Genomic DNA, 20,432 nt, shown 5'->3' with positions numbered 1-20,432 from the left:
TGAAGTGCAGGAACAATAACCTTCCCTTAGATGTCACAGACCACCACCAAGCTCTTCCTTCGCGCACTCCGACTACTGGCTCTGTGACTGAAGGCCCCCCCAATGGCATCTACCGTGATCCGTGATCCGCAGATCACAAGTTTGAATCCCAGCATGCATACTGTCTTCTATCCTTCAGAGGTCGATAAATGTAATACCTACCGTTAAATTGGTAACAGTAATAACTCTTATTAGAATGCTAAGAAACGCAGCATGAAGCTCTGATTAAAAAACACCCAAAGACACTGTAGTCAATACAAGAGTACAAGCTGAATAGCAAAAACATGCCTCAAAAAGAAAGGGATCTGGAGGTCCCACCTAGTCAGAGAAGAAATATTCCACGTGTCCCCGTTCTACGTTTTAGTTGTTAATGAAGGTTTAGCAAACTCAATTTAAAAACAAAAATGCCACGTTCTGATACACGGAGAGATTAAAAAAACTGTTGTTTTAATTGATGTTTCAAAGGTCTTGTTGGCCCCGCTGGGCTAATACACCCGATTAGGAACATTTTCCCCTATTCTACAGGCAATGGCCGCCTACTGCATCCCAACACTTAGCCACTGCCGAAGGCGAAGATGCCTTTCTGATAATTTGTTGATGTACAAGCTCTATTGCTGTTGCTCCCATATGACTCGGTAACCTAAGAATCGTCCAATCATGGCCTTGGAAATAATTACTGTAACATCCTTTAATTGATCACATCTTTGAGAACATGGATAATAGTGTTTGTTGTTATTATGGTAAGCAGACAATCCAATTAACACATTTTTAGTAATTGGCAGATTTTCTGATGTTTCGTTTTACATGGCTGATCAGGTTACATCAGTTCCACAACAACAACAAGTTTTACAATGAAGACTTTAATACATGAACCTAGTTATATGGATTAAAACGAGAAGATATGTTTGCTTTTTGTACTCCCAGTGTTTAGTATGCCAGGGACCCAGTACATCAGAGTTTAAGACCTGGTTCCTGACTAAAACAAGATCGTAAAAATGTACTGGTACTGGGGCTTTCATTGGTTATTGGGAGAGTATACACGACTCTGTGACTGTAGCACCTATTAAAAGGCGACATTCCAAAATACTCAAGGAGGGCGTTTAGAATTTCACACTAGCTGGACCTCAAAGTCAGATGAGGCAATGTGGGTCATGGTGAAAAGCCGCCATCTGGTTTTCAATTTTGATTTTCCATGTCAATGGTCATTCGCAAGTTCAACTATGCTGCCAGACACTTGGTCATAATAGCTGCATGCAGAACACACCAGGTTTGGAAAATTTGCCAACAACTTTGCCTAACAGACCCTAACAGACGCTCCGCATGCAGAGGCTGCACAAGTTTTTAATGGCGAGAAGAAGCTACAAAACCAAGAATCTCACGATATAACTGTGGAAGTGTTTGAACTAACTTCCAATAATTCAACTGGTTTAGGACATTCATTTAATCATAAACTTTCACAGTCATTTGGGGTCAGTGTCTGGATTGGTGAGATAATTAATCACTTCTAATGACTCTTGAGAGTTCAGGCAACCATGGGCTGTTTGAGTTCACTGGACTGTCCTGGTTTCAACTCTAATCATTACATCACTAGCTATCTTGCTCTGCCAACCTTGGGCAATCTGGCGCTCTGCTGACCAAGGCATAACAGCATTGCAGTCATACAGTTGGGACATAGTCAACATTTAATCATTGGCTGAACTCTTCTGGGAGCTTCACAAAATTCCTGAATACAGGTGACCCAGGCTGGCATTGAGCACAGAGCTCTTTATTTTGAGGTGGATCTCCATGAATGGAGGATTGTCAGGATACGGTCACTTTTTCAGACAGAAGGCTGTATACAAAAAACTACTATAAGTCGCTTGCTGTCACTGAGTGAGCATTGCAAGTTACAACAAAGAACTGAAGCACAATGATCACCCGCGTGTACTAAGCAATGAACAAGGCTTGGGTCAATGGCTAAACAAGACAGTCCATGCTAACCAACACCCATCTCAAAATGAACAGTCCTGCGGGAAATGCAGAGGATGGTGCGCCAACTAATCATCCCACTGTGTCACTGTACATAAAATGACATTTACAAATCACCTTGTATAAAGGGAAACAAAAAATCAAAAATCAAACGTGTAAAAATTAACTCTGGGTTTTAGGCAGACATACATGCAAAGCAGGACAAGAAAGTACTCATGAAAACTGCACAGCTGGCATTTAAACTACAACTACTCAATATCCTACTTGAGCAGCCCTCAAAGTTCATCTGAATCACTAACAGCATCACACACACAAAAAAAAATGCAAAAAAAGTTCCCCCGGTTGAATGTCGCATGATGTCTGTAGGTTTTTATTCCATAGCAATATAGGAAACCTGCTGTATCGCCATCCTGGCTTCAGTTCTGCAAGGTGGAGTATGGAGACAGACTATTCCTTGGGGATCTCAAACATACAGAGCGTCTTGTATTTCTGCAGGAGCTCATTCTTGGTCCGGACCTGGTCCCTCAGGTTCCGCTGCTCCTGCTGCTGCTGCTCGGGGCTCAAGTCGATCCCCGGCATGGCACCGATCATCCTGCGCATCTCCTGGAACTTGTTCTTCAGCCTGTTTAGCTCCTGGTGCACGTCCTGGCTGTCTTTGTCCATGCTGCAGTGGGAACAGAAACCAGACGTTGTTGACACTATGGACATGTTTCTGATGAGTAACATAGCACCACCAATTCAAAGAATAAACAGCATCTGATCTACAATTAAATGTTCGCCAGCTTGACTGAAATGTGATCGCTAATGACAATACATCTGCTTAAAGCAGCCAGGAGCTCACAGCATATCACGCTGCAGAGGATGCCAGCTGGAGGATTAACTGACAATTTAAATGTGATGCCAACATCTGAAACTACTTTCCTTGCCCAGTTATCTGTGTTTTGGTATGTGGCCAGAGTTTTAGCTCTGGAGGGATTCCTGCAGCACAGCGTTCTGAAAATAAAATCACCATCACTAGATGTAGCACAGGGAAAGTTAGTGTGGAAGTGGAAGCAGTAAATTCAATCGGAATAGAAAGATTGGAAGGGCTTAGATTACTGAAGCAGGACCCTGCATGCCCCCTTAAAACTCCAATGGAACTAGAAAGCCACTGTTGGCCTTCGGTGGTACACAAACCAGATTCTCAAAGGTTTGCTCGAATCTGGAGCCAATTGGAAGGCTCGGTTTAAGACACGGGCACTGCAGAGGAGATAGAGTGCCTTGCAATGACTCCAGTGGGCGTGGCTGATGTTCACTGTAGAAATGTCTTTCTGAAAAGGACTATGCTTTTCTTTCACTTTATCAAAATGGACAATGTATTCTTAGTGTTGCAGAGAATGTTTATCAATTTACCAGCTTCCTTGGGTTGTGGTGCTGGAATGACTTAAAGATGGGATAGGACTTAGTGATGTTGCACAAAAGTAACTTTACACTATTAGTTAAAGAATCCAAATTGCAATGAAAGTCGGAAAAATTGAGAACTACTTAGTAAAAAGCAAACACACTTTCCTGAAGACAGAGAACAGGTGCTTACCTGTTTTCCTGGCAGTTCTCCGTTTAAATGCAAACGGATACAGTCACAAACATATATATATATACCATAGGGTATGTCAGTACCACTCAAAATTGTAATAGAAAACGTGGATCCACTGTGTGACCAAGCCATTTTAACACCTGCCTTCCATTTATGCCAAGCGTATTGTAACGAAAGTGAGGTACAACGCGGCTATAGATCTACTATCTCATAACATTGGGACATTTAGACTGCCAACACAACCGAATCAAGTAAATAATGAATGACTGCCAACACAACAAGGTCAACTCAAAACCGAGGTCAACAGAAAATGCTTGAGTACAGAGAATTTAAAGACTCACTTTCTACAGGCACAAAAAGCATGCCTGCAAAGTGTGGGACGGGCCGCTCTTGGGCGGGGGGTGCTGGCAGTCAGCTGTGGGGTGGAGCCAGAGGTGTGAGGTTCACGCTAGATGGAGGCCAGTTCTGCCCCTCTATACATATCTATTAGAACCAGAATTAAGGGAATTATGCAGCAGAGGAGTGCCAAATTAAGCAGCAGAGTTGACTGAATTATGCAGCTAGAAAAGGCAAAGAATGCAGCATAATGCTGCAAATTTTTTTAATAGTATTACTTAATTATTTTGTCATTTTTACACATGGTTATACTGTCTGGCAAAGATTTCACTTCATTAGTACCGGTTTAACAATCAAATACAGAAATAAGCAACTGAATGATGACCAGTTCATTTTTGCAAAAGGGCTTCCACTATAAGTGAAGATGTGGCCACATATTTAGTAACTTTTGATTTTGAGCTAGAAACAAATTTGGTTTTTGTTAAAACCTTCTGATTATGCATCAGATGATGGATTATGTGGCAAACGAAGCAAATGCATACTTATGAGGACAAAAAGAAGCAAATGCAGAATCGCATAATTCCGGTGGCCCACATTAAAACCAACACAGTTTTGCCCTGTGCCAAGAAAAATGCGCCTTACAACCGATTCCAAATGAACACGACTGCGAGATGGAAATGTTTAAGAATGTATATTACAGGCAAGCGTATTCATCTACAGCTACTTTATAGGACACCCTTTTTAAACTCCCAATGCGGTCAACCAGCACAGCTGACACTCCGTTGAGTCGCTCATAATTAGACTTAATTTCCAATTTTTCTATTCTTGAAAATAAATACACAAGTTTTATTTCCCGTCTCCCATTATGTGTACAAAAAAAAGACAGTAAAAAAACAACATGTCAGTCTTAACCACGAGTAACCATAATAAAAAATACCTGCTGTTGAATTCGGACGGAATGCACACACTTAACTAACAAACTCAACGTGAATTTCATTCGAAAAATAGTTTATTGCCCTGTCTGCACAAACAACAGTGTCATACACAAGCTTGATCAAACTTGACTGTGACACAAAAACAACAGTTACTTTGGAAATCAATGCTGCCGAGGAACCATGGGCCTCAGAAGAACTAGCGCGCACTCGCCATCGTGCTTTTATGTCGACTAGATAAACGCATTGGGTCCCTGAAGGTCGAATCGTTGGAACGTGCGCCCCCTCAGTGACTGAGTGGTAAATCCCCGCGCGCGCCTCTAGCGCGAGCCCAGTTCGCTTCTGAGAACCTGCGGTGATTCACTCCAGAATCGTGTCCTTTACGAGTGAACACAGGTCGTGCGTGGCGTGCCACCGAGAAGGATGCTTCAGAGAAAAAACACAGGTGCTCGGACTTCAGACGGTTGAAGCAGCAGACAACACAACAACAAGCCGCTGCTAGAGAGAATATCCTACACTTACGAGTCGGGAGACGCTATGGCTTCCATTGTCACAGTTTTAATTAATAGGCTCTAGATCCCTGGCTACTATTAATTAGGGGCACTCTGCCCTCAGGGGGAGAGGTGGACAGGACTACAGAGGGCTGAAGAGACTTTCGAGGCTGGGCCCTCAAAAAGTTATCTGGCAGAGATGCAACACACAATTATGACCCCCACCAAGCAAATTGTGTCACGGGGCCCTCGAGATTTTTTGCCTATATAATTACGTTTAATTGGACCCTTCAGAAGGAGTGCCCCCCTGAACCACATGGGCCTTCATTAGACCAGTCATGTTTTTTGGGAACTCAACGGAGTAGAGAAAAGCTAGATGGGGCGAGAGAGAAGTCTCATCTTCCCAGAAGGCCTCTTATACCACTGCCGAAGGCTTCACAACACATAACTAAACAGGCAGTCCAGCGCCCTCTGCCACTGTCCTCACAGGCATGGCACCTCAAAGTGTCAACAAAAGCCACCTTAGTCATAGCGAGCATTCCATTTGTACATTGTTAGACACAGGCCTGTTGCTGAAAAGTATGGACAAGCGTAAGTAAGTTATGCTGTTAAAAAGATGATCTCTCCCGTTAAGTTTGGAGTTGGTTAGCAGCTGACTGGTTCCATTTAAAAACCACATATCACAAACTGAAGTGTCTCCAAGTGCTAAAATAATCAGTGCAGTTATTGGCCAACTTAACCAAACTCACTTTATTCACCATGGAATGCTGAAAGAATCAATAAGGAGACCAGGCTTAAGGCCAATTCCATAGACAGCCACCAAGCTCATTGAGATATCTTATTCTCTTTTTAGTTTTGAACATAATTAAACCTTTTATCCTCAAATATGGTTTGGCAAAACTAGAGACCACAACTGTCCGATATCCAACTTGTAGAGGGACCAGTCTACAACCCAACCCGGAACAACACTGTCCAACCCGGCCCAGTTTAACTTCAAATCCTTCAACCAGGCTAGTTGGACCCCAGTCTAGAATAATCCAGACTAAAGCACAGAGGCGAGTAGCTGCCTACCTCGGTCCCTGACCTAGAGCTGGTGTTACAGAGTATTTTATCAATTTCATTACATCCTTGGGTTGTGGTGCTGGAATGCCTTATAGATGGGATACTAAAAAACAAAAGAGTAAGTCAAGTTTACATGTCATTTCGTTTTGCCCATCAACAGACGGGACTGAGTGGTTTTGCATAAAAGTAACTTTACACTATCAGTTAAGGTATCCAAATTACAACGAAAGTACTGAGGCATTGAGAACTACAAAGGAAAAAGTCAACCCACCTTAATGTCTAAATGCAAAATGATACATTCACAAACATATAGATACCATAGGTTAAGTTATTACTACTCAAAATTGTAATAGAAAACGTGTATCCACTGTGTGACAGCCATAATAACACCTACCTGGCTCCTTGATGGAGGTGACAGAAACTCAGTGCTTCTTGGTGTGTGACACCGTGTTCATGCAGGTGATGAAACATTTTACTCATTGCTCACTCATTTGGCTAGCCTTGAAATGCTTATCTGAAAGGCGGAGAGAACAACCTTCGCATATCACCATCCTGTATATGCCACCTTTAATGTAACGGGTACAGACATCCACCATTACCATTAAAAGAGTCATCCAGTAAGTGATGTCTCAGTACATTGTAGAACACAATGAGACGTCATCAAAGAAAGCAACATCCTGAAATGCCCATTGTTGGTGATTGTTTTTGATGTGGGAAATTAGATCTGCTTTTTTTTCTCTACAGCAAATGCCCCCTTTAAAAGAACTGAGTGTACTGACGACCTGGAACTCACTTTAGACTATTGGCCAGGCTTACTCCAACACAAGTAAAATTTAATTATTAAAAATACTTTGAGCCACCTGCGTTTTTCCTCCAGGTTGTCAATGTTGGAGACCATACACTCAATACCCTGACTGCATATGAAGCTGCATTTACAGAAACATGTTCCCTGTCTCATTTAAAGGAACAAACCCAAGTACCAACAAACAGCATACATTTGTATTGTGCAATGCATGCTCACTAATACTCCAAGGTAAATATGGAAAAAAAGGACGAGCGATAAACACAGACAGACTAGCTTGGAACAGGAAAATCATTGAGTAAGAAGCAAGCAAATTGGGGACAAAGTAAAGCTAACCAAAGGTAAGTAATTGGCAGGCTCTAACCCCAGTACATTCTTGGTTAGCTCACAACACAAAATTGCACTGGTGACGTAAATGTGCTAGGAAGATTGGAAACTAATGCCCAAACCATTTATCCCTCACCCTTTTTAAAAAAAACTTTATTTCCATTCTGGCCTTGTTGCACAGCATCTCCAAAAGGCAATGGCAAAGCCAATAAGTCCCTAAGCTGAGACATTCTGACCATGCAAATACTTGTTTTACTATGAAGTCTGACACTATGGTTTGAATACAGGAATCCACCAAACACAACTCTTTGAGTCACTGCGTTGTAATAACAAACAGGCCTGGTATACCTCCTCAACTTATGACATGAAGAGCTGATGGACTGATAGAAATACTATAAAAATAGTATAACATGCAGGGAAACGTTCAATCCTATTTTCTCACTTTACAGGGGCCATTCATCCTAGAGGGAAAAAAAAGTTAATTTTACCCAATCCATAAACCTCAACAATCAGCAACAGTAGGCCTTCCAGAATGTTTCTTTTTTGTGATGAGGTCTCCTTGGGCTTGGAGATATATTATGATATTATTCGCTGGATGGCCCCTTTAAGAGGAAGCGCTCTGTGTGCGAAGTTGAAACAATCCTGGCGCTAATACAGCATGCTCGAAGCGCAGATGGGGGGACCCGGGCACAACTATCTACAACGTACTTAAAAAAACCTTGATGAATATCAACCGCTACTCTTGTTTCCCGTGCCCAGTTTCCAAGAAGAAACGGCCCCATGTTACCTCAGACCCATCCACAGTCTACATAAATAGAGAACACCTGGCTAGAGTGAGGGCTCTAAATATGACTCAGTTGTAAATATTAACATGAGGCAGCAGATGGCCCTCGCGACTCCTTAATATTTATCACTTCAAGTCCTACGCAGTCAGTATTCAGAGGTCCACCACACACGTATGTCTCTCCAACACATCACCGCGGTCACTCGCGGCGGCTCTGCGTCACTGCTCCTGCACCCGCCATGGTAAGGTGGAGCAGGTCACATGAGGAAAACCTACTGTACGTGTGATGTGATAACCTTGGGAGCGAGAGGTCTATCACATAGGTAAAAGAACAGATGGTTACTGGTCTGCCTTTGCTGTCATTCATTCTTGCGTATGCCCTGGACAAAGCATCCTCCTCTCTAAGTCACTCGCCTAAAAGGGGAAAAAGTTAGTTAATCTTCAATTTCCACTAAAGACACCTGTACACCGATCTAGGGAAATACTCTTTCAACTCCTTGGGTCGATTGGCTAAGCGGTTTGTGCATGTGTGCTTAGTTCACAGGCGCAAATAACCTTTTTTTTTAACACAAGTGTAAAAACGCTTTTGCGAATCACAAACTGATTTTATACTTGTGGAAAGAGCCACTTACAAAAATATTGTCATGAGAATAAATATATTTGGGGGGGCTGGCGCATCCTTACATTTTGTGCATACTCACAAACATTCACGTTTGTGGGTATTAACACATTTTCCATCTCAGCTAAATGTATTCCTGTCAAGGGAAATAATAAATCACTTGCCAGATAGGAAATGGGAATTGAACACCCCCAACACTGGTGGCAGTGTATTGGAAGAGGTGTCTTCATAGGGTAAAATATTTTCCGAGTACAGGGAAAAAAGGAAAGGTATTTACATGCATGGCAAGTAATTTCCCTCCATTTGCAGTTGCACATGCAGAATACACCTTCACATGTGAGTGGATGGAAATTCACATGAGATTCATATGCGTATGCCAGGAAACCAGCGACAGTTGCAGGAAATTTCCTGGAACCTGAGTAAAACCTTTGTGAAAACTAAAAAGTCAGAAATCTGCACCTACGTAGGGGTAAGATAACTTTGGGTGTAGATTTCCGACTTTTTCTGTGCATGAAGGTGTAAAAGGGAAAGCTTAGAACGATTATATTTCGGTAGCACGTTAAATACGTCACTTCCTGATACACTGAGCAAGTTTCTCTTTGTTGGTAAAAGCAAACATCAGGTTGAAATAAGATGGAAGCCAGATCTACGTGAGAAACAAAAAAAACAGAACAGAAGTTGTTTAGCTCTATGTGGTGCGGGGATGGAAAGCTAGGACGGTACCCAAAGGTGTCGACATATCTAGGGGAAGAATACAGAAATCCATCTTGCACAGGATTATGAACATGTTTTTCTCTGAATATTGCAACGTGGATATTTATTGTCGTTCTGTAGTGAGAAGGACAGACCACAGCAAACATCCCTTGATGGAAACACAACTGGAACTGTCTCTACACTGCTCAAGCTCACTGGCAAATCATGAAGCCTTTCCACCTCAATATGCAATGGCAAAAAACCTCATATTTTTAAAGTATGTGAATAGCTCAACTTGAGAGGCAACGCAGACTTCCAAGCACTTACAAGTTGTACACAAGTAGGTGACAGGATGCCTAGCTAATTTCAGATATTGTGATCACATCTTTCCTACATGGCATGAATGAGATTAGCTGAGCTATGGTAACAATACAAGAAAATCTGCTCTGTGACAATCCAGCACAGCTACCACCCCTTCGGTGGAACTCAGTTCATCACTCTTGAAAGCTGTTGAATACATGTTGGAATTTAAGAAAAGCATCAAAACATACAAAGCATGGTCATAATTATATGAGACTCCATTAATGTCTCCACATTCTGGCCCTTAAAGTGTACATTAGAATCTAGATGAGGCTACTACATCCAACCCTTACAGTATAAATTAAACGCCAATGGAACTTCCAATGTCAAACCCTTAAGCTAGACACAAGAAGCCACATAAGCTCCAATACCCAAATGGTATGCTTTAGAAGAGACTCCAACTGAGCCTCCATCATCTAAATTCTAAAATTTACATGAGATTTGATTTCAGGATACTACACCCACCTTTTATCTGGTCAATTAGATTACGCCGGATGTTAAATGACACAACTCTTTAGTTGTATGTTGAGTTTCAACTTGAGTCTACAACAAGCGGCTCTTTATGTCCTCCAGAGTTCAATCTAAGCCTCCAACATCCAAACCCTAAGTTGTACATTAGACTGACCCTATCTAACATGTACATGAGACTAAACACCAAGCCCTGATAATGTCAGCAACACACAGGCTACAAAGAGGGGCTCCCTCTGAGACCAGCCCAGGATGAAGAGCCATGCTGGCTAAACAAAGGCAAGCAAGCTCAATTTAATGATGAAGGACGAAGACCATGGTAAAAAGGTGCGGTTTTGTGGCAAGCATATTGCACCACGGAGGGTGCCAGCACACAGTGGGCTCACGTGACCAACAAAAGTGACACTGCACAAATGATGATAGCGTTGAGAGCGAGCAGCTCTTGTGAAGGGGATGGTGAATGCTACAGTGCAAGAGTAAAGTGAGTGCATTTACAGAAAGTTGGAATGCTGTCATAGTATCAAAACTGTACAGCGAGAGCCGATCTTGCCGTCAGTGATGATTAAACGTTACAGCAATTTTTAAAGCAGAAACCATCGAAAAAGATAACTTTATTTTCTCTTCAGTTTCACTGCTATCAGTTTCGCAGTGGTGTCACAGTCTACACTTGACATTTCCCCCCAAAATCTTTTCTTTTGGGGAGGCGTCATGCTTTCATGATTGATTTTTCTTCTAATCTAGACAGAAGAAATGAAGGGGGAAATGAATATATCCTTGGGGCATGCATGAAAGGAGCAGGGGGAGCCATATGTGACAGCGAGTCACACTATACCACTCAATCCCCTATGGAAAACTGCCAGGACTTTCAGGATCTAAGAGGCATTACAGACAAACAAAGGGCGACCAGTAGTGCAAACATTACAGCACCTGGGGTAAGGAAGTCACTAACATTATGTTTTGGAAAGCCCTACAACTAATATTGAGACAAAGACACACCGAAGCACCTTCCAACCCAGGATCAAATTATCAAAGTGACATTTGAACAGGAATAAAGACACCCGAAAAGGGAGACAATATGATCACCTGATCATGGACAAACTGATGTATACGCTGAAACAAAAGATACTGTCTCATAAACAGAGACAAACACACCTGCACTGGGACTAGAAGTAAGAAAGATCAACAAAAGGTAATGAAAACACGGACATGTACAAAGGGACGGATAGATACAGACATACACAAAACCCACTGATCACACATAGTCTGACTTGATGCAGGACACAAGACAACTAGTATGGGAATACACCTGTACCCGAGTAAGAATAAACAATTATTGGATCTCCATTGACAATGCACGGTCTCAATTTAACACAAACCTTTCCTTTCTGAGCCTGAGATGGGACATCAGGATTGAGACAAATGCTATGTGAAAGATGGATAAGTGCCATGTAACAGAATCACAGGAGGTCAGAGAACACTCTTGCACACTGTTGGAGAAGTTATCTGCAGTGTGGAACACCATATCAGGAAGGACATAGTCACAAAAAACACTGACTTAGGGATAAACAAACGCTTATGAATGCCTTGGTGCCAGATGACACCGCCAGATGACACCGCCAGACAAAGCACAGCCCACAGAGCACACCCATAAAAGACTGGTAAACGAGTTACAAGATCAGATTCCCCGATGGGACTTAGCATACTGGTCAACTGGCAGGAAACCCAATAGAGACTGTGGACAAGAAGGCATGGTACTTTAGATAGGTCACATAGTTAGCACAATCAGAAACAGGCGGCCACACCAACAAGGACAGTCATGAAGAGGCAGAAACACAATGATGTAATGGAACATAACATAACCAGTATGACATACAGATACCACGGAGGACCACAATGCACAGCCTTGGTGATGCACAGGCTATTTCAGGCTAAAACTCCAAACTCATGATGTACCGGTCAGGTCAAACTTTCTGGGACATTCCATCACTTCCCTCAACCCCAGGCTCTGAAAAAATGCTGCAACCTTGGTGTAATATTCGACAGTCAGCTATCTTTCCGAACCCAAATAAATGCTGTCTCAATTTGCTTTCCACAGTGTACGTCTGCTCATAGGGGTCTTACACTGCCTTTCCCTCTCTTAGAAGATTGCCTTGTTTCTTGCTGTTATTTCTTACCTTGATTAATGCAACAGCCCCCTTAGCAAGTCAATCACTAACACCTAACGAGATTAGAACCATGCCGCTAATCTCCTGTTTGGCTTTAAACAATATAACTGCATCAACACCTGCACTGACATCTCTCAGTGGCTAGAGTGAAATTCTAATCCATCTATCTTATGCATAAAGCCTTACGTTAGTGAGCACACAACTGCCAGGCTATGTTGTATGTCCCATATCTCCCTACCAAATGCCTACGGTCTGCCAACTTTAACTTCCGGATAAATTTGCCATCTCACTACAAGACATTCATAGGAAGGGCCCTCCATATGCAAGGTTCATCGCTGCGGAACTCTCTACCACTGCCCTCACTTGACTTTTTCAACACCGGGAGGTCACTAAAACCCCATCTCTAAAGTCAAATATATGATTAGCCCACCAAGGACAGGACTAATCCTGTTTGGATCTTGGGCCTTCGGGTAGGCGCCCAAAACTGACTAACAGCCACTTGGGTTTCCTGTTCATTTCAAACACTTCTCCAAGACTTTGCATTGTTAACAGTATACAAGGTGGTTGGACTCCGTCAGTTCATAACATATCACTGGAGACTAATTATTTCTCAGAACTTGAAACACTCCTCCTTCTTGCGTGTATTTAGCCTAAAATGCTCAGAGTCCACATCAAGATGGTTTATAGCACTTTACAAAAATCATAACTAAATAAAACAAACAAATTAATCAAAAAACCAGAACTTTGTAGCTGTTATTGTGGCATCTGCTAAGTATACACTGTATACATCCACTTTCATATGGAACAGCATGATCACACCACTCGTTTGCAGTAGTGATATTTAATAAAATAATTTGATCTGGTTCAGCACGCGATATCAGACCTTAGTGCTTCACTCATGTATATCCACAAAAACACACACACACAGTTTTGAAGCCTGCCTAGATTTTCGAGGTAGAGTAACTGAAAAGAAAGGTGAAAGCAAGTGCAAGCTGGCAGTCTTAAAATGTTGCAGCCTTCCGTATGTTTCGTGGAAAGTGATAGCGGTAACAAGGTATTCACATAACTAAACTAAATTCCAATTCAACTGTAAATATGTATCTGGTATTTACTCTCAACATGTTGGAAAAATAATAATGCATTTCTAGAATTATGAAAAGAAAGCATTCACCCCAGGTCTGATTTACACCTGGTATTGTTTTATCAAATTGAAAGAGAAGCGTTTATTCTCCCAATTTTAAGGTGTCATAATTGTACCCAATGTAGGGTGGCATTGTTTTTTTAAAGGCTCTTCCTAATCCCTATGTCTGCTTTTCGGTAGCATCCTTCCTGTGGGCCTGTCTGAGAAAAAGAAAGATGAGGGGTTTGCCGCCTTAAATCATTGCAAGCATGTTTAAAAGACGCACGTGTGTTAAGCGACTTGGCTTTAAGAGGTACCTAAAGCCAAACAAGATTTTAACTGTTTTATGATTTTGATATTATTGGTTTGATGAAATTGTGCTTTTATGATCCGTTTGTAAATAGATCGAATAAAGATTTTAATGAATGAATGAAAAGAAAGCATTTTGCACATACATTATTTTTTATCTTTTGTTTCGGAAACGGCTCTCTCAGCTTGAGTTTTCTTCATGTACAGCACATAATAACCACTTATATTAAGTGAAAAAAATTGGGAGCAAAATGGTATAAGGGAAGTTGTTAGGTTTAAAAAGGGATAATGTAAGAGGAGAAAGATTGGTTATCATCAGTAATGAGTGTTACATTTGTCCTGCCTCTCTAGCTCACATCACTTTGAGTTCTAGCACTCCAACCCTGCATTTCACATATGGGTTCCCCCCTTGATATTTCAATTACTTGCTATCTGTGAATAGATTGTGGCTTTAATTATATGTTCAAGTAAAGCATTTTTGGGTTTGGTTGGCTATTTGTAAATGTCCACTTCAAATGAAGACCTGCTGCTCCAAACTCAACCTGGCTATCCAGCGTGTGCCAGACCTGTTGCTGCAGGTAACCATCCTGGTGCACTTCTAGGACACAGGGCCTGGACCAGGGCCAATCTCCGTGCCCACAGCATAATGGTATGACCAAAGGCTGTACACAGCCAGTTCTGAGGGAAAGGATGGCCAGCACAGGTCATTGACAAGAGCAGGCCCGTTGGTCAAAGTCAGTTGGGGACTGCTGACGGCTGTACTCAGCACGCCCTGAATGTAGGTGTCCAGAGCACAAGCCCTGCCCAGATCTCACTGGACACTGCCGAAGGCTGTGTACTGTATGCACACATACAGTTGTGTGAAGACCGTGCCTCCCAGAAGACCAACCAATATTCCCAGAGTCCACTGGGGAAGGCCAAAGGCTGTATTTGGTAAGCTTTGAGGTCAGGGTCACTGGTGTAGGGTATGAATGAAGTCCACGCCTGGTGCTTAGAGAGTACTTCAGGCAGAAGTCAAAAGGACATCATATCAATCAATGCACTAAAGATAAATCTCCTTAAAAACATCAATTTAAGGGACGTTGTAGTTATGATTTAAAACATAAAAACCTCTGGCTAGCAATAGTCATACTGCCACCCTCCCAATGCACTGATCAGGACTCCACACGTCGTCACAATTTATATAATCGATGACATCACTTGTGACAATCAGCACGCCTGATCTTTTCACAGTATATTTGCAGACAGTGGAAATGTAGTCTTCTTTCTACAGGCATCCAATTCCAAGAACAGACATATATGGCCATGGAAAAACATAGATCATGCAGTCTTCCAAGTACATTGACTGCGTACAGGACTTTGTGTTGCTCGCGAGTAAATTAATAGCAAGGTTTATTCTGAATTCACAATGAAAAAATTAGACATGACATCAGCAGTGGCAGACCTGCGGCCATGACACTGCACAACGACACCACTGAAGGACCCCCCCACAACATGTTTGCTGACTGAGTACACCCTTATTTCTACATACATCCATTTCGAGGAAGCGTGTCAGCATCCCATGTAAAATTACATATATTGAATAATGAGAAACTACTGAATAAAACAAAGTGGAATCATTTGTTCACTAGCATTCATAAACATTTTAAGCATGTATCAGGCCTCAAAGTTCTAAAACTTTTTTCAAAATATTAGTAAAGTCTGCCTATTTTTAACATAATTGATAGCTGGGGTGGTACTTCAAAATAAGATCAGCTGCATCGATATCTAAAGCGTCGAAGGAAGCAGATAGTGTTATCCTGACTTTTATTTAGAACAGGGGTGTTATCCTGACTTTTATTAAGAACAGGGTGTAATCACGGTGAGTGATTTCTAAAGTCATCTGTCAAGTACAGTGAGACTTGTGAATTGCGCTGCATTTACCATTTTCAAATACATTTTTAAGTCCTGGCTACAAACAGCTTCGGCTGGCTGCTGGCTAGACATTTTGTTTACATATATTGGATACATTCAAGAAGGGAGTTTGGGTCAGCCCATTGCTCGTGGTTGCATATGTTTGTGATTTATTCCACTTCTATGCTCCTGATGTAATGGCTTTCTTCTCTATGCTCTATTATTTTGGTCTCTTAGTGTTCTGATAGGATGAGTTTTATTTTATTGTTTTAGTGCATGTGTCTCCTTGCCTCCTACTTTTTCCGCCCGCCCAAACCCACACTCTTTTTTCACTCCCCGTATCCAGATCTGTGTTATATATTTCTTATTATTTTAAATTTTTATTTCTATCATTATTTATATATTTGAAACAAGGACTCAACAGATGTTAAGTGCTGCTGCGCCACTACTCCTTTATAATGATTTGTGTGTTCTTTTAACTTTTTTTTTTACATTTTAAACTACCGTTCTGACATGGCTGTCTGCAATCTTAAAATGGGAAAATAATACAGTCGCTATGTGTGACAATGCATATGCTCACAACACTGCTATCTTGGAATGCGTTTTCTGTAATAGAAACCTGATGTCAATATTAACAGCCCTACATACTCATGGATTTTGATATACGAGTTTGCATGTTCGGGCCAAAACGAATTAGCAAATCCGGTAGCTCAGCCTTTCAAAGGGAAAACCTGTTCACTTTTGCAAACCACTGTATTCTATACAAGCTCTAGCCATTGTTTTTTTTGCCTCATGAACCTTCAGCCACTTGCTTGAGACAATGCAATCATCTTGGATCAGCCAAAAGGAGTATTTTAGGCTCACCACCTTTCTATTAGTTATGTTACAGTATCTTTCCGCTTCAGTGGAATGCGTGATGTACTATTTTACATCTGAGACATACACATGGTCATCACATTTTTTATTATTTAGCTCATCCATTTATGTATTCACAAATTAATTTTAAAAATGTGTTTATCACTGCAGCAGAAATTTTTTAATGTTTTTGTCAGTATCCGAATGGCAAACCTAACAGCTTTTGCCAGTGCTTGTTTTAAATACACCACTAATAGTTCTGTGTACTTTCTCTTCCAAGAAAAGCTCTTCATATGAAATGTTTACCCGATGGACTATATTTCACTGCTCGCCAAAGCATACACTGTTCGTGTCAAAGATGACAAAGATGCAGAAAACATCATTTTATGCACAGATGACTGCCCTTAATACAATATTATTCTTTTGCGATTATCCTTTCCATGTGGTATCACAATTCCCAGTTTGTAAAACTTGTGATGAGCACATTTTCATGTGCAAGCATCTTATACATTCTGCTTAGAGGACAAACATAATTTGGAGGCCACCAATCAGTCATTTTAAGTAGTTATCGTATTGCTCTTTTATTAAAACTTCATTCTAGTCAAAATATTTCAGTGGCGAATCTGACGTTCTGCTCCAAATGGGCCTTTTTTTTTTTTTACAAAGTTCATATGCAAAGAGGTATTAAAGATAACTAACAGCACTAAAGTGCTTGTAATGACTCTTTACAACGGTTAAATCTTCACCAGACGTCATGTATGCCACAACAAATTCCTCTCTGCTTCCTGCAGGCAATTGCCCTGCCTTTCTCATGATGTCAATGACCGATCTATTCTCCTCTGACCTTCTATGCTTTGCATTCACATACTGTTTTCCTGCAGTTCACATACTATTAGTTAATCCACCCTTGATCCCCCTTTGCAGTTGAAATTCCACTTATGGCAGTCCAAGATCTTCTGCTGCCCAAGTGTCTTCCCATTTTGCATGCTATGCTCCCGCTCCCTAATTATACAACCGGAGTGTCTTCTTCCTCCTACTGTTCAAACGCATTTTCCTTCCTTGTGTAGGCCAAGTACATCTTATATTCCATCAACAAAAAAAATAAAAAAATCACTCATACTTTTAAAATGGTATTACAGTAACAGTTTGCCCCACAACATCCCACTCTCAACTATGAAAAGGCTGTAGAGAATTCAGAACTTGGCACCATCATTAGTACTACATGAAAAAATACAAACCCCTCTATCTCGTATCCCGAAGGGTCACGACTGGTTACCGGTCGAAAGATGAGCCTTATAAGCTATAAAATATAGCTCACAGAGCCATAAACAGTAAGGATCCTAAACTCCTGCAGCCAAAACTCAAATACTTTTAAGCTAGAAACCTACATTCCAAGATTTCACCACACATCAGATAATTCCAGAATAAAGAGAAAAAAAAACGGTTGGTGGTACAAAGCTCGCCATACAGGCTGCCAAATTATGAAATTTCATCATGGAAGCTCTGAGAACCATCTTGACTTGAGAAGAATGGTTAAGAGTTTGTTATTCCCAAACTGATTACTGGGGAACACCAGTATCATTTGTCCACAAAGACTAGAGTCAATACACATACTGCTGTGTCTACCGACAGAGGGCAACACAAACTACTTGTCTAAGACCAAGAACACTATGATAACAGTAGTATTGTGAGATAATCAGATATTAAACATGGAGAAAAGTTTTAATAAAAAATGTAAACATATATATCATCAGCGGGAGTAGAGAATTTATTTTCTGTCCGTTTTCTAGTTGGTCTGGAAGATTGGCAGCAGGTGTAGTGGAAGTCAGTGTCCTTAGTAAATAAAGTGTGGCCCTTGAGAATCTTCAGCATGTACACTTAGGAATCATTTTGTGTATAGTCTGACATACTCAGTGTGTCAAAATTATAATATGAATAATTAAAAGGACAAAAAAAAAACAGGGAAAAAACCTGAAAAAGTGGCTAGTGCGGTGAACCCTTGCAATCACTCAATGGGTCAAACTACATGTTTATAGTACACAGGAAACCCTAGGGATTACTTGGTCCTGGAGCATCAGTAATATTTCATAGCACAGTGGTTCATCCCTATGATAACAGTAGTATTGTGAGATAAACAGATACAATATTATTTGACAAGTTCTATAAAATTTAGAACATACATATAGATAAGACAAATTCTACATGGAATTTCAGTGGGGTGAGAGAATCGTGCTCGGTTCCTTCCGCTTGTCCTTCAGATACAATTGTAATTCAGCAATTGCAATCTTAACAATTACATGTAATGCTGCAATCATGTACTCGTTCTCAATGAGTCAAAAGACATTGTTTATTTTTCCTGCTTTATTGCCGATTTCTGTTTTTAATTTATGGACATCCTGTTCTTTTTGTTTGTTTCGCCATTCCCTTAGTAACTTAACAGGCTTATACAGATTAACGTCTTGATGACGATCCTCCATGGATAATGGATAGAAATGCCAAGGACATGTAATACATACTCACTCTTTATGTTATTAAATCAAGACATGCGGGCCGTACATGTACTTTTGACTTGTGATACATATATATTTATTTATATACCAAGCATGGTTTATTCACCCTGCTAAAATTCCATGTAGGTTTTATCTGTATTTATACGTGTTCTATTTTTTATTAAAACTTTGGTTCATATGTGTCATTTGTTTATCTCACAATACTACGGTTATCATAGGGGACACTGTGCTTTGAAATATTACTGATACTCCAGGTACCTATTAATAACTTGGATTGCCCTTGTACTAACACATAAGAGCAATAATACGCCAACACTACTACCAGATAAATGTATTGCCATACGTCTTGTTTAAAAAAAAACTTAAACAAATAGTTCACACAACCTACTGCAAGCGTCCACTCCTTTAAATCTCAATCCATAAATCCCAAAACAAATCAACTGAACAAAATATCTAATATAACATTCTATACTATGAAGACGCCGAGTATGAAACCCAGAAGTATAGACACAACCTTATTACAGTCTAGATCAGAGAAAGTGTTTCAACAATACTGGAGGTCAAACCCATTACTCAAGATGACAAAACATACAGTTCCTCATGCATGCAATAACCATCGACCCTTTTACGACCATGGATGAAAATAGGCATGGCTTCCTCCTTCGACGTTCCACCTCACCCTATCAACCTCCCATAATTTCCTCTACACCTCCTAATTATCTTTAGCTATGGCTTCACAAAGCTTCTGCCTTCAGGCCTATCTACACCTTCCTTATCCATCTGCGCACCTCGTAAATAATCTGCATGGATGCACAACTCAGCAGCAACAGTTTTCCCGCTTCCACAATGTAATAAAGACCATTAATCACTTATTTATAAATCTAACTAATCTATAATTATCCTAACTGAACACAAATTAAGTAACTTAAAATCACAAGAATCTTAGACGGAATACACAACATGGTCATCTTGAGAGCAGAAGACTTATACCCATTAATTTCACACAGAAAAATTCTAGAAAAATTAATTAATTAAAACAATGGACTCCTCACTAATCCATGGTTTCCTGGAGTTGCGTGCTACAGGTCCAAAAAACTGCTTTTACTCCTCATCAGGGGTTGGTAAG

General features: G+C 40.8%; 1 protein-coding gene across 1 annotated transcript in view; it reads right to left on the bottom strand.

The window, feature by feature from the left end:
• Positions 1-464: 464 nt before the first annotated feature.
• MED9 (mediator complex subunit 9) overlaps positions 465-20,432 on the bottom strand; it is a 28,468-nt gene continuing 8,500 nt past the window's right edge. Inside the window, exon 2 of the mRNA XM_085628930.1 lies at positions 465-2,671. Within this exon, the coding sequence (XP_085485056.1) occupies positions 2,455-2,671 (217 nt within the window). The 3' untranslated portion in view covers positions 465-2,454. The remainder of the gene's footprint in view (positions 2,672-20,432) is intronic.

Source organism: Triturus cristatus, chromosome 10 (genome assembly GCF_964204655.1).
Source record: "Triturus cristatus chromosome 10, aTriCri1.1, whole genome shotgun sequence".
In the NCBI taxonomy this organism is placed as follows: Eukaryota; Metazoa; Chordata; class Amphibia; order Caudata; family Salamandridae; genus Triturus; species Triturus cristatus.
This window is presented reverse-complemented; position numbering and strand designations above follow the sequence as displayed.